This window comes from Trichomycterus rosablanca, chromosome 5 (assembly GCF_030014385.1).
Source record: "Trichomycterus rosablanca isolate fTriRos1 chromosome 5, fTriRos1.hap1, whole genome shotgun sequence".
NCBI lineage: Eukaryota > Metazoa > Chordata > Actinopteri > Siluriformes > Trichomycteridae > Trichomycterus > Trichomycterus rosablanca.
Window position 1 is genome coordinate 35,438,942 of NC_085992.1, and position 24,643 is coordinate 35,463,584.

General features: G+C 38.0%; 1 protein-coding gene across 1 annotated transcript; it reads right to left on the reverse strand.

The window, feature by feature from the left end:
• Positions 1-1,139: 1,139 nt before the first annotated feature.
• On the reverse strand, positions 1,140-24,076 carry stox1 (storkhead box 1). Its single transcript, XM_062995115.1, has 4 exons — positions 23,578-24,076; positions 5,542-5,694; positions 3,052-5,347; positions 1,140-1,575 (listed from the first exon to the last, which is right to left on the reverse strand). Exons 1-4 carry the CDS (start codon positions 23,900-23,902, stop codon positions 1,422-1,424), a joined length of 2,928 nt encoding a protein of 975 aa, XP_062851185.1. The 5' UTR covers positions 23,903-24,076; the 3' UTR covers positions 1,140-1,421.
• Between the last annotated feature and the right edge of the window lie 567 nt (positions 24,077-24,643).

Below are 24,643 nucleotides of genomic sequence, written 5' to 3' on the forward strand. Positions count from 1 at the left end.
TCCTCAGTCCCAGGCATTAATTGAAAGTAAGCTTTCTTAATTTTAAAAACACACTGTTTCTGCTCCAGGGAGGCTGTATACTGGCTGATACTGTGCTTCGACCCCAGCTTTTAAACAAGTGAAGAAAAATATGTAAATTGTGTGCACATATTTGTGTATATGACAGTAAATAAAATTTCCTCTTCTCTTTCCCAAACACCAGTTTTCAAGAAAAAATATTCAAAATAAAACTTTTTCACCTTTTTGTCACCCCTTTTCTCCTGATTTTGTGTTTAGTCAGGGAGTCAGGATAGAGGTCTGTCTTTTGTTTCCTTTCTTTTGTTGTTAGGTTAGGAAGAAGTTTTGGGTTTAAAGTCAGGTTGGGTTTTGTTTAATATTTTGGCCTTGCTTACCCCTGGAGAGACATTTTAAATGTATAGTTTTAATTACTGTAAATAAATTTGTGTGAAGCTCACTTCGGTAAGAAACTGGTGTGTGTAACTTTTGGTTCTTGAGATACACAGATACCCTAGGCTAGCGTGTAACATATTTACCCCCTTATTAAATCTGTCAAAAAACACACAAAAGTACATTTATAAAATACTAGAGTAGGTGTTTTTCACACGGCACTTTTCAGAGCTGCATTTGTTATATTATGATTATTTGAATATTTGTAAAATATACTTGTAATGGTAATTTTATCAAAAATACTTGGTACTTTTACAGTCCTTTTAAATAGGACTTTTAAACTAAATCTTAAATGGTTTTCCCCTGGCTGTACACACACTTCTGAAAGTTAAGTGTTTCTCAGTCATGGACCCAAAATGCCCATGTCTTGCATATTTTAGGGTTTTTGTTTGCACTGCTTTAGGCTATAGTGGGTTGCCGTCTCTAGTCACCTAGTAAACAAAAGTTGCTTTTACAGATAATAGCTTCTGTATAATGTAATGTATATGTTATACTTGTCAATACATGAGATGAATTGGTGCCTGACCTGCCACAACTTTGATCTGGATAAAGTGGTTAGTGATAATGAATAAATGCACACTGTTCTACTCGGGATCTAGCAGCACACAGGGTGTAAGGCTAAAACACCTTGAACTGGTCTAGTTTTCTGCATTTTCTTTATGAGAAACAGAAGAACACGAGACAGTTAACTATTTTTTATTGGTATAACATAACAAATGTTATTGTTGTTTACAAAGGGCATCATGTTTTGAAGGTTAAAATCATTAAAGTAATACACCCTACCTTGTAAACAGAGTATTTCAGTACTAAAATTAGCACAGAGAAAGCTATAAAACCCTAGATAGTTCAAGTACCCAAAAATTACACTAATGTGCAATTAAAGATATTTACACACAATAACTATAAATATACACAATTATACAAAGGCAAAAGAATGAGCTCAAAGCAAAGTGCCTGTCTCTCCACCCAGTCATTTACACATTCATGACAGGTGTAAGCTGGAGCAAGGAACTCTGAGGATGAATGCCGTTGTTTTTTGAGTTGAGATTTTCAAGGTTCTGTAGGAAATTGCGCCGCTTCAGGCCTTTCAGTATCACTGTTTTAGATGAAGTTTGACTCATGCGTGTCCTGCGAATTGACAAAAGCAAAATAAAATTCACTTTTTTGGTTAAAAAGACTCTTAGGGTTTAAATGTAGTTAAACATAAACTCTTTTATATATGCACTTTAACCTGAGAATTTTCTGGTGCTATATTGTGCCAGGATTAAACTGTCCCTAGATAAAAAATAAAAAATGTCCCAATCTGCATATCACTCACTGAAGTGTTTACTTACTAGACAAGACCTACCATTTATTAAGTTGTTTAAAACAAAGAGCTTTTAAAACAGGTCTGCTTTGATTTGATTACATCTTTAAATCCTCCAGGTGCAAAGAAAAACCACATGAGTGCAGCTGGCATCAAAGATGTGTGAGCAGGTGACTGAATAGAAAGAGGATTAAGATGATATACGTTTCAAATGTAAATTTAAGAAAAGCAGTTGTATGAGGGATTTATTAAAGGTTCTACTGAATGTTACATTGAGTCAATCATCTTTTGTTTTTTTAAAATATATTTTGTTTATGCATTTTCTCCCCTTCTTCTCCCTTTTAGCACGTCCAACTGCCCGATTGCGTCATGCTTCCTCTCCACTAATGCCGATCCCTGCTCTGATTGAGGAGAACGAAGCTAACCCACGCCCCCTCCGACACGTGGGCAGCATGCCGTATGCATCTTATCACCTACACTTTTGATGAGTGCAGTGCAGCTCAGCACTGTGTATGGAGAGACACACCCTGAGAGCACTCTTTCCTCATCTCTGTGCAGGCGCCATCAATCAGCCAGCAGAGGTCGTCATGGGAGAGAGACCCCATCCGGCTTAGTCCCGCCCATATCTGAACAACAGGCCAATCGTTGTTCATGCGGCCACTCAGCCTTAGACGGCAGGCAGAGCTGAGATTCGATACGATGTATTCGAGATCCCAGCTCTGGTTCCAGCGTGTGTTTTTACTGCTGCGCCACCTGAACGGCCAATCATCTTTTGTTGATGGTTAACCATTTACTGACAGGGTATTCCAGACAACATTAAAGAATGAAACTTAGTTTAAGTACTGGGTCAGTATTGGGTCATGAAGCAACTCTAATCTGTTTGAAAAATAATTTTTCACACATATCCATACATGCCCAGTTTAAAGTTTTTACCCGAGGTCTGTTAACCAGCAGCTCACAACAGACATATTTCACAATAGATTCCCTGTTTAATTATATAAATGATAAAAGTCAGTAATTTTTACCTAGAGTAATGGGGTCTTTCTCAACGACCATGATAATGTAAACCAGTAAAATGTCATGTGAAGACTCTAAGTCTTAAGTATTTAAAACCAGAACATTTCTGATGAAAATTGTTTTCTCAATTTTGAGAGTGAAAAAGGCAGGAAAATTTTATATTGTTTTCTTTTACATACATAGATACACACAGTCAAAAACTATGCAAGAAATGTGATTAACCAAATATTCACACACATTCTATTCTGTAAAAATTCTGATTTCATATTTAAGTAACTAACCTTGGAGAGTCAATTCCACTGTCTGCTGTGTAGCTTTGATTCTCTGATGTTTCTCCTATGCATACTCCAGTAGGATCACAGTGATTTGTGCTTACACAATGAAGGTGATCAAGGTCCTCTGATTGACTTTTACTGAAGTCCTTCACATGTGGGTGACTATTCCAGTGTCTGGCTTGGGCATCTCCTTCATCTGCAGACTTCTGTATTGTTTCAGTGTCCAAGACCTCCTCAGTAGTTTGACAGTAATCAAAAATGCTGCCGTCAAAAGCATCAGTTGGGTCAGAGTGGCCTGAACTGGGCTCTTGCATGAGCTCATCTAGACACCTTGGCATTTGGTTGGGGCTGCCATCTGCTGATTGATGAGACTGACTACGCTTGTGCTCAGAAGACTGCCATCTGTATTCATGTTGTCTCTGAGTGGCTCGTATAGACTCTAAATGAAGGGTTAATGGGGTATTATTCATGAAAGAGTTGTCCCAGTCCCCATCTAGACAGACGGGATCCCGACAGCGGGCTGTGCCGGAGTTAGGTAACTCGCTGACACGCTCCTCATTAAGGCAGAGGGAGCTACAACAATCATCGTCATCTTCCTCTACTTTCTGGTAAATGTGGTGTTCATCATCAGTATACACTTCCATGTCCGCATGGCCTGCGTCTCTGTGCGGACCTTCAGCGTCCGCTAGATGTTGGCTGTTTATCATGCTGCCACTTTGCTGGTGTGAAGACAAAAGGTCTGGACAGTGCTCAGATTCCTCTGTACTGTTGACGAGATGGAGTGATAGTCTGCGCTGAACTAAAGGCTGCGTCCATGACAGGGGTAAATCTGTTGTTTCATATGGATGTAAAGCAAGGTTTGTAAGGTGCTTTTGGTCAGAAAAACTTTTCAGATCCCTCTCTTGTAAAACCCTCTTGATTTCTTTTGCTTTGCCATCTCTGTGCTGTCTGCCTCTGACTTTGGCGTCTCTCTGTTTGACCTTGTCTTCCATCCTTAGAGTGCTGTTCTCAGGGTAAACAGAGCTGTAGTCTCCAGGAAGTTCTTTAATGGCTTTAGCATCTATCATAGAGTCGGAGTTGAGTCTGTTTACATCAAGCTGCTCACAGGATCTATCTATAAGTGCATGGGCTTTGTCCACCTCTTCACCAACCTCTTCCACATTATGAGGATCCCAGGACTTTGACCTGTGACCTGTTCGTTCTCGTCGACTAGAGGCCTTGGCCTCTCTCCTCCTTTGTTCTTTGTGGGTCACAGCTGTATCCCGAATTGGCTGAAATGGTTCCTCTATGCGTTTCTTGTAGATGAATTTTGCATCTAATTCCACACATTCTTCATGATTGTCTGCTTGATCAGGAACTAATTCAGGTCTGAGGTGTGATGGAATAACATCATCCGTCTGTAAATCCTCATCACGTGGTATATCCTTATTTTTTGTATGCTGTTTTTCCTTGGCCGATGTACTTCTTCTCTTGCTCCGATTGGCTCTTAAGGGTCTTTTGGCACCAGCTTTAGTTGAATGGTGCCTCTGCTTAGGGACCAGGATCTCTGTGGACATGCCTTTGTCACTAGTCAAGGCCTTTGTCACTCTCTCTGCCTTTTCCTCCAGTTTTTTCATTAGGACTGTATGGCGAACCAGGTTATCCACAGTTAATTCAGGGTTAATCCGTTTAATGATAGCATGCTCCAAATCTCTGGGAAGGTTATTTAGATCATCTTCGTCCCGGACCGGCCATTCTTCAGGTGGGAACTGCCCAGAGAAAGTGACATATTCCTTCTTCACCTTGTTCTCCTTCTTTCCTGTGTTACGACGAAACAAGTTCAGGCCAAATTTGCGTCCAGGCTTTTCCTTGTCCCTACGTGTAGTGATTGTAGACTTGCTGATTTCACTGGCCTGGTCTGCTGCCGTGGAAGTGGACTGGTGTTGTACAGTGGGCTTGTGTTCTCTGGGCCACCGAAGGCTTTTTCCAGTGCATTCGCTTATGCTGACTGATTGCTCCTGGACAGATGGAGGAGCAGTTAGCTGTGGTGTGAAGCAGCTACAGGACTGGCAGTGGGACATGATGGGTACCTCAAGAGAGGAATCAAGGCAAGTGTCATTACTCATTAGGTAGGTGATAGGAGGAGGAGAGTGATTGTCATTGTCGCTCGTCCACCAGTTTTTCTCCTTCGCTGTAGTGTCGGTGATGAAGTAAGTCTGAGGTGTAACAATGAAGTATCCCTCTCCAGTGTGGTAGATTTTCCTCTCTTTGATCAGTGATCCCAGAGCATTGTAGAGGATGTCTTGCGTGGGAATGGTCATTCCTACAACATTTATAATCAAGTTATAGAGATATAAGCAAGCTGCAAATTGTACATTGTTGTTGTTTGGGGTGAAGATGAAAAATAACAATAATAATAAAGTGATTGATAAATTGATAAATAGTGTGGAATTATATTAAGCATGTTATTATTTAAGTTTTTACTCTAATAATAAAACGATTATAGAGCATAATTACCTGGATGAGCCTTCATCATGTGATTAATCAGTGCTTCTTGGTTGACTGTAATTTGAGCAACATTCATGTCAGATATGACTGAGCATAATACCTCAGAAAGTGGAATAAACTGTGACTGAGCAATAGGTGACATCTGCACTGGGGACAAGTCACCTGAAAGAAAACACAGAAATGGAATTATATTCAATTTAATAATTACATTCATAATAATGACATTCATGAATTGTATCCTCATTTTTAATAATTAAGCTGATTGCATGGAAATGAGGACATGAAAACTAATGAAAAGAAAACAACATTATTCAAACCTTTCTGAAACAAACATATATCTACTCGGTTTACAAAACTGGGTGTGGGCCATCTTGATAGGGGAACTGCTGGGAGGCCATAAGGAAAATTTCAGTTAAAAAACAATACAGACAGTATAGATAAATTTCATATAATTGATATTTTTTTGCTTTAGACTGTTGTATGACACATGTAGTACTGTACCCACAATTTAGGTAAAGACAAACAGAACATTTTGCCTATACACAGAATAGCATATAGTTTCATCCTTAGTAAAAAATTAAAACAAAGCTAAAACAAAGCCTAAACCATGTTTTTTACATGACACAAATCATAGAAGCACATAAATCCCTCATCACTGCTTAGAGCTAGAACGTAAAACATAGAACATCAGTAAAATCCCATTAAGCTGGAATTTGTCAGGCCAGGCATTAAATTTTAATTACAGGAGGGATATTCAATATTTCAGGAAGTGGCATTTTTATGAACTTTAAAGAATTCAGGACTTTTTTCACTAGTTATTTGACAAAAAGCCCATGGCTTTATACTTACATCAAAAAACCTCCTGAAGAAAGTTATTAATAACTGATAAGGGTAGAAAGAAAAGATTTCCAGTGTTTTTACTGATCAACTTTATTGTAGTTTGTAAATAGAAAAACTTTTAGAATTTGATGTCTGCAACACACAGCTGCGACAAAGGCAAAATAAGAGTAAAAAGTTTATATACTTCTGAAGTTACAGGTCTTTGAAACATTCCAAAATAAGCAAGTGAATTGCTAACAGGTGCAGGAATTATGATTGGTTCCAAAAGGAGGACCTGTACAAAGGCACAGTCTATACAGGCAATTGTGCCAAACTGACTAACAATTTTGAATAAACCATTTGTCAACACAAGAATGCAAACAATGTAGGTTTTTCACAAATCTGCCCTACGTAATATTGTGAAAAGATTCAAGGAATCTGGAGAACTCTATGTAGGGCAAATCCATGTATGGCAAGGCCGGAAATCATTGTTGAATGTGAGTGACTTCTGAAAACAGTCTTTACTTAACATAGTCTGTTTAATTAAAAATGCAACATGAAAATCTATCACACAAAAAGAAAGTCAAACATCAGTTATATGCAGAAATGCCACTGAGTTCTCTGGGCCCAAGTTAATCTCAGATGGACCAAAAGTAAAATAATAGAACCAGTAGAAACATGTTCTGTGGCCAGATTGTTTTGGGGGAAAATGGACATTGAGTTTTTTTTGTGTCAATGACAAAAAGGACCATCCAGAGTGTTATGGGTAAAAGGTGTAAAAGACAACATCTGTCATGGTATGGGGGTGCAACAGTGCCCTCTGCATGGGTGACTGGCATATGTGTGAAGGCAGAATTGATGCAAAGGCATATATTTGCCATTAAGGCAACGTCTTTTCCAAAGAAGCCTCTTTCTGCACGCACTACAACAGTGTGGCAAAACAAAGGGATTTTCTCACACTCCCCTTCTTATTACAAACTGTGTGCTAAGCATCTAGTTTCCTGAACTATTAATAATTAACTGAAGCTAGGTTAACCAGGGAGGCTGATTACAGAATTATTCTACTGCCAGTCTGTCAGTTAATACATTTAGAAAAAAGGTCTACATACACACTGTTAGCACAGTGACAAAGCCAGTAGTGAGGGTGCCTTACAGCACCAGACCTGGGTTCAAACCTTGCCTCTATTCAGTGTTTTTGAAGAGTTTGTTATGTTTTTCTTGACTGTGTGAGTTTTCTCAGGGTATTTACGCTCCTCTCACTTATCATAAACATCAAGACGGGAACTGCTGCTCTTAGTTGCTCCTAGGTGTATGAGTGAATAGGTGAGTGTGTGGTGATCTGTAGAAGACTTAAGACCTGTGGACGTAAGGGTCAAAATTCTAAAAAATTAACAGGTAATACCCTAAATTTTGTGGTAATCATTGTGAGGCTAAAATGTTGGGACCTCACAATTTCTACTTACTCGCCTAATCGCAATTATTTAAGCAAGTCATGATAATAAATTAATCACCAGGTTTGACAATCCTACATTTCGATGTGTTTGCATTCAAGAGGTTAATTATTAATGACTTGTTCAGTATAATAACTGTTCGTTTCAAGTGAAAACATTATGCAACCACCTCTTTCTTTGAGAGGTGCAACATGCTAGATGTCACAAATTAATAGGAAGGAAGGTAAGAGGGAAGCCAGCAGTCTCTTGAAAGTCACAAGCCATCCTAAAAACACCTCGAACTAGAGTTACACACTGGACAATAAACAAAAGGTAATAATAAAATTGTACTGAGGGATTACACATCATAGAAGAAAACATGAATGCAGCAATGTACCAGGCCATATCAAAACAATGTAAACTTAATGGCCAAGAACTAAATCTGCACATTTTAACAATGACCCCAGACATTTTAACTTGTTCCGAGTTGGCAAGTGTGAGAGGGAGAAACCGTCCACGTGAAACAAATCAACACTCATAAGACGCTGGTGTCAATCATGATAAACTGACACATCACATTGGTGCCTCCGTGCCCCCTCTGCCAGCCAAAATGGCAATGTAGAAGGACACAACTATTAATATGGCTCATTCAGCAGTTGCCACATTTTAGAAAAAATTTACCAGTGTAAAGAATATTTTATTCCACATAAGCTGCTGCATTTGAATGTAGTCTTTCTTTTACAATCATTTAATACCCTACAAAACTTCCTTAATGTAACTTAATATCTAAACAAACTGGATCACGTAATCTCCTTGGTGCCACAAATGTCAACATAATTACACAGAGCAAATGCTTTAAACATGTGGCTGTGTTATCCAGGATCTGTTCACAAAGATTTTTAAAAACACTTGAAAATAAAGTTCAGTAATTCAGCTAGTGTTGTGGCGTGGCGCCTACCAGAGGTAAACGTAACTTGCCCTCCCTCTCAGAAGGGAACTGTGTGTTCCTTGTAACTTGAGGCTGCCTTTCATATGTTAAGACCTTTGTCACATTTTACATGAATACTCTTCCAGGTACCATGGTAACTGGGCAGCAGGGTACAAAAGAGTAAACAGGGTGGCAAAAGACTGGGGCAAAGTTAGTTGTGACTGTATTTTAGGGTGAAATGTCTTTCACTTACATCACAAACATCCAATCTTACAAAAAAATGATCAGGGGCTCAATTTAACCAAGCCTCTTAAGGATGCAAATTTTGCCAATTTCTTTTAACCAATAACAGACCATCATTACATAATGGTTAACCGCTAACCAGCAAGCTTATAGCATTAAAGAAAAATGTAAAACACATTGTGGTGTTTCATATAAACAAGTCCTAATACTTTAGGACTCCGTCAGTACTGCAGAAAAAAAGATTAACATCACCACTGTGAGCAGAACCAGTTTAACATTCAGAATATAGATTTGAAACAGTAGTTGGTAGCGAAAAGTTTATTGCCAGTGCTAACTAAACATGTTAATCAATAAATTAAAGGTTATGCCAACAATAGTAGTGTCATTATAATAAAATGATAAGCAGAGTTTTACATATTATTGAAAACATGATAGAAAAAATCCACACAATTTCTGCAAAATGATAATGTTACGTACAGATCCACATGTACGTACAGACTCCATACTGACACAAAACCACATTTGTTTTTGTTGAATTTTACAAAATGTCCCAACCTTTCTGGAAACTGAGTAGTAGTTTGCTTCAACAGAAATTAGATTTTTTTTGTAATTGTACATTTAGGTTTACCAGTACCAGCACAGCATGAGATTACACACACCATTACACATTAGTTATTCAATGAGGAAAGGGTACATGTGTGACCATTTAGCAGCTAAGGCTGGTCCACAACATGAATGAAGCAAAAGTTGTTTGTTTTTAGTTGCTGGGTGGAAAAAAATATTTCCGACAGGATGCGCTCATTTACCTTAGCCTCAGCTAGAGCAAACGTCTGTGTGGGAGCCAGATTTCACACAAGCAAAAACCCCAGCAGTAATTACCTGTTGATTTAGTGTGCACACACACACACACACACACACACACACACATACAGGTAATACTACTCTGTGATGTGTGTCTTTGTACTTTTAATGTGGAGAAGTCCACAACCGCAAGCGTGATTTTCATTAGTCTACCCAGACCAGCTATAAATCTGGTGGTAAAAGTAAATGCAGCAGTTCTTGAGCTGTGATTTCTCTCTGACGGGGGGGAGGTGGCGAATTAAAGCTAACCTGAGTAAGCTGCCTATGCGGTAGAAGCTATTTAACTATTTATAGCGGACTGCATATGTCTAGAGTGTCACTAGAGCTAGAGAGACCAAACCGAGCATGTCCCAGTTTTAAATATTACCACACAAAACGGTGACTGAAAAAAGATCTTGATGTCAAGTCAACATTTACATAAAAGTAGAGTCTAAGTACTGGAAAAAGCTCGGAAACAAACTACAATGTATAAATCCCTTTATCCTTATTTAGTGGTATTCTTTCAGTGGTATTCTTTTCTACTCAAAAAGTGTTAAATCTTAGAGCATCATTAACATAATGTCTGTGGCATTTGGACAAGAACACTGAATCAAATCCAAAGTTATTTTACAGTGGTGTTAAAATTGTTTTACAAAAAAAATTATTAATTGTAAAGATAAAAATAACCACACATGTCCACAAAATGTACACAACTGTATTAGTTTGTAATGTACCAATATGGAAATTCTGGACCAATTATGATATTTCTCAATTTTGTAACCAACACTTTCAATTCCATTTGCTTTTCTTTCGGCCACTCATATGTAGGGGTTGCCAAAGCAGAAGATTTTGGTCCGCATACATGATTTGGCACTTTTTTTTTTCTGCCCATCCTGATTCGGCCTCTATATTTTTATCCAGGCTTGGGATCAGTACAAGTGCACCTTCTGATGTCTAGGCCGTTTATTCATTTTATTTCCATCAATCACTTTATACTGGTCAGGGTCATGACTGGGCTTCGGCCTTCAGCTTTGACCATCCCCGCCCTCAGACATAGTCAATCATGTCTTTGTAGATGCCTGGTTCTAACCCATACCTCATACGTAGTGGACTAGTGTAATAGACTGCTACTAAACCACTGGAGCATATACTATAAAAACAAATTCATGTAATTACCACCCTATTATGTAATTGTACATAAACCCTTCAGGTTTATTTATTTTTAATATAGCTGTAAAGCACAAGACAAGATGGTACAAGACAAGACTGAATCATACAAGCACTTAATAAGTCTGTGAATTGTGCAGAATTAACTTTTTAATAATCTTTTAAAAGGAATTGTAAATCTTACACTATAAGACTGATTTGTCTTCTTATACTACTTAAGATATAAATGTATGCAAAAGTTGGGGTGAGCTAAAGAGTGTAGAAGTCTTTTTTAAAAGCTAAACCATGACTTCATATCCATGACCATGACTTCATATCTACAATCTTAATCTATAGAAGTAAGGCAAATCAAGGCAGTGGATTTTCCAGGCAGAATTCCACCTAAAGGACTGTGTTCTGAAAGCTTACTTAATAACAATACTTTAATCATATTCTGGATTTCTCCTAGTCTCTGACTGGCTTAGACCCGCTCTCTGTTGTCTCAGCAAGACTTCACAGTGCAGCTGAAGAAGCATGCCTGATTGCGCAAACCAAGCATGAAGTAAGGAGGCAATAAATCCAGCCTCATCAGATCTATGATTAGTTGATCTGCTTGAAGAAAGGACTGATGTCGAAATGCACCTCTCTTCCTCCTTACACATAATTATTGCGGTTTTGCCTTTTGTCTGACATAGAAGAATCAAAGCTACGCTCTTGGCATCTACAGAACAGATTAAAAAACATGAGTATTATTCACTTAAAATAACCATAACCTGTCACAGCCTATATACATCATCTGTGTGATATACAGTCCCCTCCACAAGTATTGGCACCTCTGGTAAAGATAAGTAAACAGTCACAGCAATGTCAGGAAACCCAGTCTGTATGACTGACACAGTGATAGTTCAGTAGTGTTACTGTATTTCTGTTGAATAATTACACATTTTAATATTATGAAGGTAATATCACTACTGTTTGTATTATCACGCTATAAATAGACTGTTTTAATGACGACAGCACTATCCTGCTGATGAACATATGGCTTCATTTCGATAACCAGCCAGGCACATGAAGAGATGTTTTATGTAGGGGGGGAGCTGCCAGCTGAATCTAAAAGTGTGAAGGGACGCATTCACACACACACACACACACACACACACACACACACACACACACACACACACACACACACACACATACACACACACTGGCATTGAAATAAATAACCCAAACAAGCATTTGTGACAATCTTCCGTGATTAAGCTTCCAAGTAGGAATGTTATATAAAATTTGTGCATAACGTTTAAGGTGCAACTGCATTTGGTATAGTCTTTTGGATCATCATGCTTGCATTTCACAAAAATGCCAATCTACAGTTTGAATAATACACTACCTTAGTGTAATAGTGTAAATATGTAATTAAAGAAAATCCTCTTAATGACAAAAAGTAACAAAACATATGAATGCAAATTAAAAAAATAAGTTATATTTGATAGATGTAGGGAGTAGAATATACAGGCTGATTAATACTTGTGCATGGTCGGGGCTGCAGTGTGAAGGTCCCAGTCTACCAAAATGTTCCTAATCAAATCCCTAAAGAATGAGGACTGTTGTATAGTGTGTATACAATAACTCAACATGAACTGTTTGGTATAATATACAAAACTCACTGTACGGGGCTGCACACACAGCAAAAATAATACTGCAAGCTGGAAGACTGTGTCTCAATCCACACACAAAATCTTCTGCTCTTTGTGAAGCCCGATATATATGTAGTATACATGAGCTGAGTAACCACGCCATTCACTCTTCATCTAAACTTTCTGGTGCTCTATTATAATTTTCATAGAATTTCATTAGAATGCTCTATTATTCATGCCAGTGGGTGTTTTCACAAACATGCACAGTTGGGGAAAACCAATATTTTCTGTATAAATGACCTGGATAACCCGATTACTGACAAAAATCCACATACTTCATTCGGATTACTCATAATCTAAACATGACCATAATCAAATTATGATAATCAAATTATGCTGTTTATGTGATCATTTGAATAATCAGATTTCTTTCAAAGTTTACCTTTATCAGATTATTACTTTGCATGTGAACAGACTCACTGTTTGAAAAAATGTTCACAAATGAGACACAGCCTTCTAGAAGAGTGGGGGCTGTTTATGATGCCTGCATAGAGAAAATTCTGACATCTGTATTTTTCAGCATTTATGATTCCATCAATCTGGACAACATCGCCAACACCCTTATTTCTTAACTCTATTTCTTAACACCCTTATTTCTTAACATAAACATATGGGCTGTATGTTGCAATATGGGCCTGTTTATATAGTATTAACATCAGTTTTCCTTTACAAAATAACCATCTATCTCACTTGGGTCTCACTATGCTCTGAACTGTGCTTGCTCATAACTTTTTTCTCCTTTTATGTTAACAACCACACTTAGATTTGAAAACAAGCCCAACCTTCCCAACTTCTTGTCCTGAAATAAAAGTACAGTAGACCCTTGACTTATGAATTTAATTGGTTCCGAAGGGCTGTTCTTAATTCAAAATGTTGGTTAGTTAAACCTATTTTTCCCATAAGAAATAATGTAAATAGAATGAATCCGTGCCAGACCTCCCAAACCCTCCCTTACCTAACCTTTCTAATGTCTTAAAAGGTCTTTTTTGTTATAAATCCAAGTATATTTCCCTTAAATTTTAAATTATAGAATAGACATTCCTGTAATAAACAATAATAAACAATAAAACACAGTAGTACTGTACATAAACACACATCACATTTCAGTACAGTATGTGTGCTTTACCATACACCATAATACATTTCCTTCTTTTTTAATAAAATGTATCTACCAGAAACAGCAATAACTCTCATATTTCTCTATTATTTCCTTATTTATTTCAATAGTGTTGTATTTTGTAAGTATAATTGCACGAAAGAAAGAATACTTTACTCAGCGATTTCCATCTTCTCTCTCACTCACTTTCCCCTCTGTCTGATACACAGTGACACCTAATGGCAGGAAGTAATTATACAACAACAAATAATAATAGATTAATTCTTTGTAACCCGAAATGTTCATATGGCAAACCGTTTGTAACTCAAGGGTCTACTGTAGTTAAAACGTTGAAGTATCAATATGTATCAGGTAGGGCACTCAGGTGGCACACTGGTAAATTGAACCCACTACCACTGGGATGCAGGATTCCAGAAGTCAATATCTGAAGGGGAACTGATCGAGGCATTTCTGCCTATTTAACAGTTAGGGTTTGATGGCAGTGAATAAAACAATGTTTCAATGGATTAAAAAAAGAGTCCCAAGTTAAATAAAAAGACAATTTCCTGTCTTGAATTCCACATCCCCCATATCTTCATCCACCCCCACAGTTACTGTCATTAATCACTTGTTTTGACATTGAGAGTAAGTCAAGACAAATGCTAACAGTTCTATTTAATAAAATGTGCTCTTTGAGATGTTTAGACATTCCAGGTGTTTCAGGCTGGTCTCACCTTCAAAAGCTTCTACAGTCTACATTTACTGCACTCACAAGCAGCTAATCAAGGTCCATGACAGTAATTCACACCAGATGAGAGTGATTTCCTCCAAGTGAGACTGAACCACGTCAGATTCAGACTTTGTTATCCTTACTCTCGGGGGCCTTCTCCATTCAAACAGCTTAATCATGATCTAAATCCCCAATGGCTTTTAGGTAAAATGCTCAGTATTTCTTGATTTTAGTCTAGCCAGAGCATGAAAGTAAGATCATCCTATAAGAATTCCCTTTGGGGTTAAAATTGATCTTTACTGGAATGTAAATTTACATCAGTATTTGATTAAAAGAAAAAGAAAAGTAGGAGAAAATGAGGGCAAGGTGGTATTCACTAAAAGCTAGCTGAGTAGTAGCTGAGTAGTCTTAAACTCTAACTACAAGAAACAGGGGCTAATTTTTTCATTTAGTTTTACTAGCCAAGGTCTTTGGTGGCTTGTGGACCATAAATGAGTGGACTTAAATCTTGTAAAAAATAACAGGCTTCCTGTCTAATAGGAAAAGGATGCAGCAAATAGTGTCCAGTGGCCTTTTAAACAGAGGTCAGGTTCTAGAAATGGGGACAAGGTTGCTTCTATATCAAATCTGCCAAAAGGACCAGACTCTACATCCTACATCCTAAAAGGAAAAACATTCATAATAACTTGATTAAACTAACTGAACTTTCTCTGCTATAGAAACACAGAGTAGACAAAGGATATGCATTTAATGCACACAGATAGCCTTAAAAATGTATACAGAAAGAGTAAAATGTCTAGAGATTTTGGAGCACAAACACTGAAATGTCAAGACTGTTTATCAAACAAACAGTGTCTAGGAAACCAACTGTGAATTAATTCAAAAAGAACATTTTTCCAATGTAAGATTGCAAATAATGTAGGTCAAAACACACAATAAAAACACACGCTAGCCACCAGAGCTGGGATTTTGAATACATCGTATTGAATCTCAGCTCTGCCATCCGACTGGGCTGAGCGGCCACATGAACAACGATTGGCCTGTTGTTCATATAGGGGTGGGGTATTACGCTGGATAGAGACTCCTCATAACTGATGCACTACGACCTCTGCTGGCTGATTGATGGTGCCTGCACAGAGGCGGGGAAAGAGTTCGGATCAGGGTGTGTCCCTCCGTACACAAGGCTGATTCGCATATTTGCACTCACCTAGTGTGGGTGACAAAATGCATACGGCTGCTGCCCATGTGTCAGAGGGGGTGTGGGTTAGCTTCATTGTCTACAAATCAGAGCAGGGGTCGGCATTAGTGGAGAGGAAGCGTGACACAATCGGGCAGTTGGACATGCTAAAAAGTCAGGAGAAAAAGAGGAGAAAATGCAAAAAAAAAAAAAAAACTCTATTATGCAAAGAGAAAGCTAAGCAACACTGCAAGTGTTCTGTGCCCAAGCTTATCTCATATAGACCAAAGACAGTGGTCTGATGAGTATGCAGAGGTTAGACAAGGCAATGTTTTAGATTGTTTTTGGGAAAAGATGAAAAGTACCTAGAAGAAAAGATGCAAAAGCAAACATCTGTCATTGCATGGGGGGTGCAGCAGTGCCTATGCATATGTGTGAAGAAATCATTGGCTTACACTGAGGCTTATTTTGGGACTTTAGAGAAACATATGCTGCAATCATGGCGACGTCATTTCAGACTGCAAGTATTTATTAATATTTATTAAAGCTGAACTAAAATAGTATGAGCACCTGTTATCTGGTGTAGATAAATATAAGTTCATAACTAAGAGCTGACAAGTCATTGTTCAATTAATCAGTGCGCATGTGCCAGAACTTTTACTCATTAAAATCATGAATGGGGAAGTTATTTTGTGTCAGTATGGAGTCGGACTGCATGTTAAACTCTGCAAATGCAGATCTTACTAAAACTTTCAAAAACAGTATGGATATTTTGCATCATGTTCCAGCATAAAGAGAAACATTTAATAATCTATCAATAACTACACTAATGTTATCAGGAAAGGCTTTACTATACCGAGTGCATCTCTATTATTATAAAGGAATTAGTATTAGTTTAGTTCACACTTCTAATGACCTGTTCACCACTGACTGCTACAGTGTGAAATCCACATTTTGAATGTTGAACTGGTTCTGCTCACAGTGTTTATGTACATCTTACTGTTCTACAACTTGTCCATATTATGATGATTACCAGTTACTATGGCTTCTCAGACCAAAAACTTAATTTCAAACCACATTTTAATTAGTGTTTTATTACAGTAATAACAATATTTAAGTACCTAAAGTAAAATAGTATGAAGTCACATGGAGAAAGGTCATTTAAAAACATGAATTTAGTCTAAGCAGGTTAAGAAAAAAATACTGGCAGAGCTTGTAAAAGAGGGGAAGGGCAAGATTGAGATCACAACTAATGGTTCAAACTCATCCATCTGCTTGCCGTCAAAGTTTGTTTAAATACACTGATGGATAAAGGATACAAGGTTTCAGTGGAGAAAAATGCTAAATTCAAGGCGGCACTACACACAGCTGCTTGTGGTAGACTGTGGTTTGGTGTTCAATTACCACAAGAAAACATTCCAGTGTTAGCCTCTTAGAAACCAAATCCAGCATACTCTGTTTCCCTGCAATTGATTTGCAAAGACCCCTGTATTTCATGTCAGTTTAATTTTTAGCTGATTTTTCCTGATATGTTTTGAATTATCTGTGCTGTTTAATGACAAGATAAATATCGATATGTCATGGTTTGCCTTTGGATGCATTGCCAAAGCAATCAGCATGATGCGTGCATAAACCTACTCCTATTCAATCCCAATTACAAAGTTATGCTACAGTGAAAGTAAAAAATCTTGTGTTCTTTTACAGGCTCATGTTGGATAAACTGGATCTACTCTGTCCATGGAGAACAACTGGAACTACTGTATATCTGAATTGGTCCACGATGAGCTCCATAGGGAGAGCATAAGGAGTTGTGACCTTTGGTGCCTTTGGTTATCTTTAATATGTAAGCAGCCCAAGATGTTACCATCTGGACAGAGCAGTTCTGCATGGAGCCTGGTCATAGCTAATATGCTCAGTATGGGAGACGTGGCCCACACTGATGAATGACCCCTCAGTTCTAGGTGAGACATTTACCAAACATAGTGATCTGGGGCCAAGCAATCTGACTCCTTACAACCAGTCAGGGGTGAGTTTCCCAATAACACAGTCACACAGAGATTACCTTTCAATTCCTAAGCAAGTAGCATTTGGAACACCCTAACTAATAAAAAGAAGACATCTATGTTTTGCTTATACACAACAACCTGAAAAGAGAAATATTATATATGCTGACTTTAACTAGAGTGTGATTGATAGTCTGTATAAGGATATCATTCCAAAAAATTTAGGAACACAATATAAAAGCACAGATTGTGAAGTGTATTTATGTACAAGAAGATTTAGAAAGAGATTTCTAGAAAAGGAATAGAAATCTCTACACATCTTTCCCTCAATAGCAATCAAGGAACCTACAAATATATGTTACTATTTAGCTCCCAGTTGTCAGACATACCGGTGAAATTCAAGTTTAATTTCAGCAGTGCCATTAAGCTGGACAGGTGTCTAATAGACACACCTGGCTGTGTCTGTGGGTGGGGAGGTCAGACAGGGATTTGTCCCACCTGCCTTTGCATACTGCCATTCCTTTGACTAAGGTTCCAACCGAATGTTGGAAGGACCCAGGTGGAGATCAGCATAGCTCTCTGTATGTGCTAAAGATCTGTGTATAGGTGCTATGGGTGCTAACACAAGTTAACTACTGAGTTATTGTTTTGAGTGCAGGGGTACGTTAAAGGTAACAGTGAGAACAAAAAAAGTTCTGAGACAATAATGCAGAGAACCTAGACAACCTTTGTGAATTTCACCAAAGTGGTACAAGAGACAGGTCAGGAGCTTCAGTTAATGTTTACATCAAACATCAGAATAGGGGAAATGTAGTGACTTTGACCACGGAAATAGTTGCTGGTGCCAGATTTGTCAGAAACTGGTGATTTTCTTGGATTTTCATGGACAACCGTCTTTTAGTTTATGGAATAGTGCAAAATTAAAAAATAACATTAAGTGAGTGGCAATTCCTTGGATAAAAGGCCTTCCAAAATGAGAAATAGAGTAAAATAACCATCCTTTACAGCTGCAGTAACCAATAAAAAAACCTCATAAAACATAGAACAACATAAGACCGCACCATGTTCCACTACTATTAGCCAGTAACAAGAATCTAAAGCTACAGTGGGCACAGGCTTACCAAAACTGGACAGTTAAAGATGAGAATGCCTGGTTAGATCAATCTAAATTGTAACAACATGGTATGTTCTTCATTTGCCATAAGCAGCAGGAATCCATTAAATTAACCAGTAAGCTGATGTTGGTGGGGGTGGTGTAATAGTTTGCAGAATGTTTTCTTGGTACACATTGAGGCCCTTATACCTATCAACATCATTTAAACACCACAGCCTATAGTAATATTGCTGATCATGTGCATCCCTTAGCAAATAAATACAATAAATACATAGTAACAGAATCTAAATTGTAGGGGTGTAACGATACACTCTGCTCACGATTCGATTCGATTCACGATGCTGAGTTCACGATTCGATTTTCTCACGATTTTTTCTGAAGTGTAAACAGTGCAAAATAATTCACATTTTCTTGTACATTTTTAAGCAAAAAAAAAACTTCAGTCCCCTGCAATTAAAGGTAATTACCAAGAACAGAGTACTTTACTGTAACCTACTAACAGGTTTACCAAATTTAAGTTACTTATCGCCATCTTAAATTGAAAATCAAAGTAATCAAACAAGCTCATTGAGCTGAGCTGAGTCTTTAAACTGATTTTTTTTGTTGCTTAAACTAATTTATTACCAAATTACATGTAAAATGAATTACTAATGTAAAAAAAACATTGTATTAAATGTTTATTATTTAAATGGCTTTATTTATATACTCAACGTGGAACAGAGTGCCACAACAATAAATTATAAACTACAAAAAAGGCCCATCTCAATTAGAAAAAAAGGTCTGATTGTGTATATTATTTGTAAATTTGCATCTACAGTGGAACAACACAACATCAACAATGTATCACTCAACAAAATATAAATGAAAATGTGCAAAACAAAAAGCAGCATCCAGGTGACAGTATTTGTAAGGATTTAGTGAAGATTGGCATTCAGAAAAACCAAGGAGCTCATCTTTGAGGGGTTGATCCTGTTTCTCCTTTCTGTTATGTTTTAGAAAAGATTCTCTCTGAGGGGACAGATGTTGCTACAATACACAGTGACATGTATAAGATGTGGGTAGACTGAACACTTGGTCTCCCACCAGCTAAGTGGGTCTGAACTTTACTGTTTCCTGTCACTCATTTTCATCACCTTTCCAGCGTGTAATGTCTGGCTACGTAAAGCGCTATGTAAAACTTCATCAAGTGCTCTCTCTCTCTCTCACTCCCTCCTGTTCGTGTGCTCACTGTGTGTGTGTGTGTGTGTGTGTGTGTGTAACCCCTCCCCTCCGGCTCAGTGTAAACACACAAACGCCACCACGCATCTTGACCAATCACGTGCGGCTTTAACAGAAAATGTCCGAAGATGTCCACGATGCACATCGCTACATTTTTGCATCGCGATGCATCGTGAAACAATGTATCGTTACACCCCTACTAAATTGTGTACACTTTTTCATTTCCGTACAGTGGTGTAAGAAATTATAATTTAAGTTTGTATAGTAAGCCTTTTAATTAAAAAAAGAATCTATTCAATGCATTGTTAACTAAACTTCATTTAGTCAGATGTAGTTGCAGGCCTGTTTGCAGTGCCTTAACTATGTTAACCACTTAAGTAAATGGAGCCAGACTGCAATCTATATCTGTGGGGAAAATTTGAGACCTCATTAGGACAAAACCATAAAAGCTGCCCAGGATCAAAGTTCAATTTTAATATGAACAAGGGACAATCTCCTTTACACTCATTCCACCAAGAGAAACAGTGGCGGCCCCAGTGAACCATCCATCTTTTTACTTAATGTACACTGATAATCAAGACAGAACAAAAGAAGACATGCTTATCCATCCATCTGTTAAGAAGTGATCAAGAACCTCTGAACTTCTGTTAATGAAACACAGGCCTGCAGAAAGGGGGGTTTATACTGACCCAATTGAAAAAGCCCATTGCTTTATCCTGGTCAGGGTCATGGTGGATCTGGCTTCCCCAGAATTAATAATTAATAATCCATGGCAGGCCCTTGACCTACCCAATGGTGTCTGTGTATAGATGCACGACTGGCCAATAGCACCAATAGAAAATTAAACCCTGGATCCCAGCAGTAATGGTTCCCGCTTGGGGAATCAAAGAAGTATATTAAAACCTGAACCACTGTATATGTCATGGTATTAAAAATTAGTAAGTACATCTGCTTAGTAAAGTATATTAGTGTGTAGAAAGTATATTTGCATAAACAGTATAATCTTAAAATTCACTTGCAGACCAAAGTAAACACTGTATGATTACATCAATAATATGATTTCTTTCAGTAATGTTTTAAACATTAGATACGTTATTTGTTTAACTGCTGCACATTTTCATTTAAATGTCCAAGTAGAGGAATTTTGCTATTAAATCATGGTCATTTCTTTGTATTTTTATTTACTTACATTTAGAATAATATATATTTTTCTTGTTTTTAATCACATTATGTACTGCTTATTACTTGACTGGTTTCCATTTATACTAAGGCAACCAGGCATTCTCTAAATATAGGTAACAATTAAGAGTGTACATGCACTGAATAAACTGATTACTGGTCTAAAATCCAGGTGCAATTTTAAGATTTGTTAAAATCTAATTATGACCTTGCTTTGATATATAATATCCCAGTTTAATTGCAATTCTATTTCCACTGAACAGTACTAGACCGCATAGCAATTCCTCCAAAACTCTAAGGCCAACTTTAAGCACTGACGCAACTACAACTTTGCACTGAAGAGACATGAATGTTCCAAAGCTATAAAGCAGTCCTGTAAACAGGAGATTACACAGCATGCTGAACCGTTATAAATAGATAGTAAATTAGAATGACACCAGGGCTGAGCTTCCATTCTACCATCACAACAGCTTTCTGTCTGAACTGAGGACACAAAAGTGCAAGTGTGTCTGAGTGTGCCAGGAGATCCTGGCCCTAAATGAGCATCCCTAACCACTGCATTCAATCCCATTGTGTGGTCTTGCCCCTTAAATTCCACAGCTTATTGTTTTCCTTCCACATACAGACCTCTGCTTGCTATGGCCCTGACAACAGGGGCAAATGGCTGATCCCACACAGTGTTGACGACTTTGTGTTGGTTAACCAGCAGCAACCACCATGTGTGAGAGGCCACAACCACACTGTCACCACAGACCTGCCACCTCAACATGTGTCCAACAAAAACAACCAAATCTTTGTCATTGTACAGTAATGTCCCAGGAGTCAGCATTTGCCACATGTCTTCTACCTTAATTTTACAGCACATTGTAGCTGGTGCTGTTGGATGTGTGTATCTGGGTCTGCGAGTGTACTGTGAGTGCTGTCAGTATGTGGGGTTAAAGGTTGCTCCAGAAAAAATATATAGATATTTCCAGACATCTGGAAATAATACAGTAATGCAGCTAGCACTGCACGCCTAAAGCATGTTGAGGTCTGTCACTGAGCTACTGCTAGGTTGAGGTATAACTATATATTATGCTTTTCATGTAATTTGATTGCAACATGAAACTAATGCAAGCCATTCGCTGGGTTACTACAGGACACACTACTGTATAATTGCACAGATTTTGTAGGTCAGCTGTACAGAAAGTGTTATCAAGAGCAGTTAATAAGTTCACAACCTGTAAGGAAGGAAGGTTGTGTAAGAAATTTTATGTAGGAAAAGTGTAAATGCAAGGCATTGTCATGTTGGCTAGCAGATTTTTGCTCTCAATTATAGGACAGCGAAAATGCCCTGAGCAATAACCTTCAATGAACAGTCTAGAAAACCTTATCTTATAATCTTATAAACCTCTAATATTATTTTCCTTTGACAAAGTAGGCTATCAAATCATAGTGCCAGTCTGCACCCCTTTCTGATTTATTAATATAGTTTCTTGGGTATTATGTACATATTGTGCATTGTGATATTATGATGTCATACTGTTTCCTTCCACCTTCCCAAATCATGCATATGGTAGAATAATGAATCATAACTGCTGTGGGTGTGAGTAAGTAAATTGTTATGTATATTGATATGCATAGGATTGGTGCACTGTCTCAGGTGTATTACTACCTTGCACCCAGTGTTTATGGTTGGTGCCAGACCCACTCTAAACCTGACCAAGATGAAGCAGCTGGTATGCAACAAAATGCATTAAACAATTACCAAAAAGGGTCGGTTATAATCTATTAAATATATGTGTCATGGCTTTTATATAGCATACATTAAATACATTCCATGCAGGACCATAAAACTGGCTACCCAGAATGTCAGAGGGTGCAGCTATGCATTATTACCATACTACATCATTACCACACCATTACCATCATTACATCAGTACATCATTACCATCATATACCACTTACAAAAACATGTTTATATCTAAAAATGGATAATTCTGAGCATGACCCAAAAATGATCTCATCTATTATTCCTGAACTATACGCTTAAGGACAACACACTTATTAACCTTATAACTAGAAAAGAAAAAAAAACACAGACACCAAATATTTTTTTGGTTGTCACATGACAGTTGAGATCAGAACTGATGAACAAAATGGTGTAAAAATAAGCAATGGCAGAATTTATTAGACATCATTTTTGAATGCAAAATTATTTTATTTTACATTTTTAATGTCCAAATTACCCTTTCTTATCATTTTGACTGTGCAGTCGCACCACATGATCTTTTTGAATTGAAATGTCAAATGTATCCCTAAATATGTTTAAATAATTAGTGTACTCAGATACAATGTGGCATGTGATATATTCAATAAATTATTAGACATAAACAGACCTTAAAATATCCACCCAGCACAGAAACTGTTTTGGATCACCTACCCACAGCTCTGATAGTGAATCCTTTAGGTGACCTGAGAGCTCTGCGCATCCACGCTTCCCTCAGCACCTCCAAATTACTGCCACTCCCTTGAATCAGCAGCACACAATTCTCCATCCAGCCTTGGAAGTAAACTTCAGCCACGGCCTTCACCAGTCTCTTATTCCACGAACTGCGCATGTTTTGGGACTTAAAATCCATAAAAACCTCTCTGCCGCTGGAGCTGTGAGCCGAGTCCTCATCGTCTCTCCGCAGCACCACAGCCAGAGCGGCCGCTGACAGCTGAACCACCCGCTGCTGCTGCTGCTGCTGCTGCTGCTGAGACATTTCTCCTGTCTGCTTCTGCCCTTCACTGCATTAATATTCAAATACACAGACGCGACGTCTTCTTTAACCTTAACCACTCAAGGTCTTTGGACAAAAAACAATGGAGTGCTGGTTTCTAACCCGTTGTAGCGGGTCACATTGTGCTATAGGACTCCGCCGTTCCTCCTTCTTCATGTCTCTATGCCGCTTCTCGCTCCCAAGGTAACCGCTGCTGCAGACGTAGTAAAAGGGGCGGGGACGTCTTGGAAAACAACCAATAAAAGCACACTTCAATGTGAATTATGTTCCAGTTAAAAGTAACCACAAAATCTTGTTTCCCTGCTCGAGATACGACTTCAGACCTGTGAAGGGTAAGCTTCTGAGGAGCATTACACTTCATTTAGTTTAATAGTGTTGACCTTAAAATAATGTCTCTGAACTGGTCATGTTCACTATTAAACTAAATAAAGTAATTTATTAAGCATTTCCATTGTTATCTTTAATGTAGAACGAGTCCTAAGTCATCTCAAACAAGAATTTTTAAAGGTCATTAACCTGACTGGAAATAAGCTACACCGCTAATGCTCCTCTGAAGCTTACATTTCATGAGTTTGAATCTTTGTTTTTTTTAATATATTTTTGTTTATGCATTTTCTCCCCTTCTTCTCCCTTTTAGCACGTCCAACTGCCCGATTGCGCCATGCTTCCTCTCCACCAATGCCGATCCCTGCTCTGATTGAGGAGAACGAAGCTAACCCACGC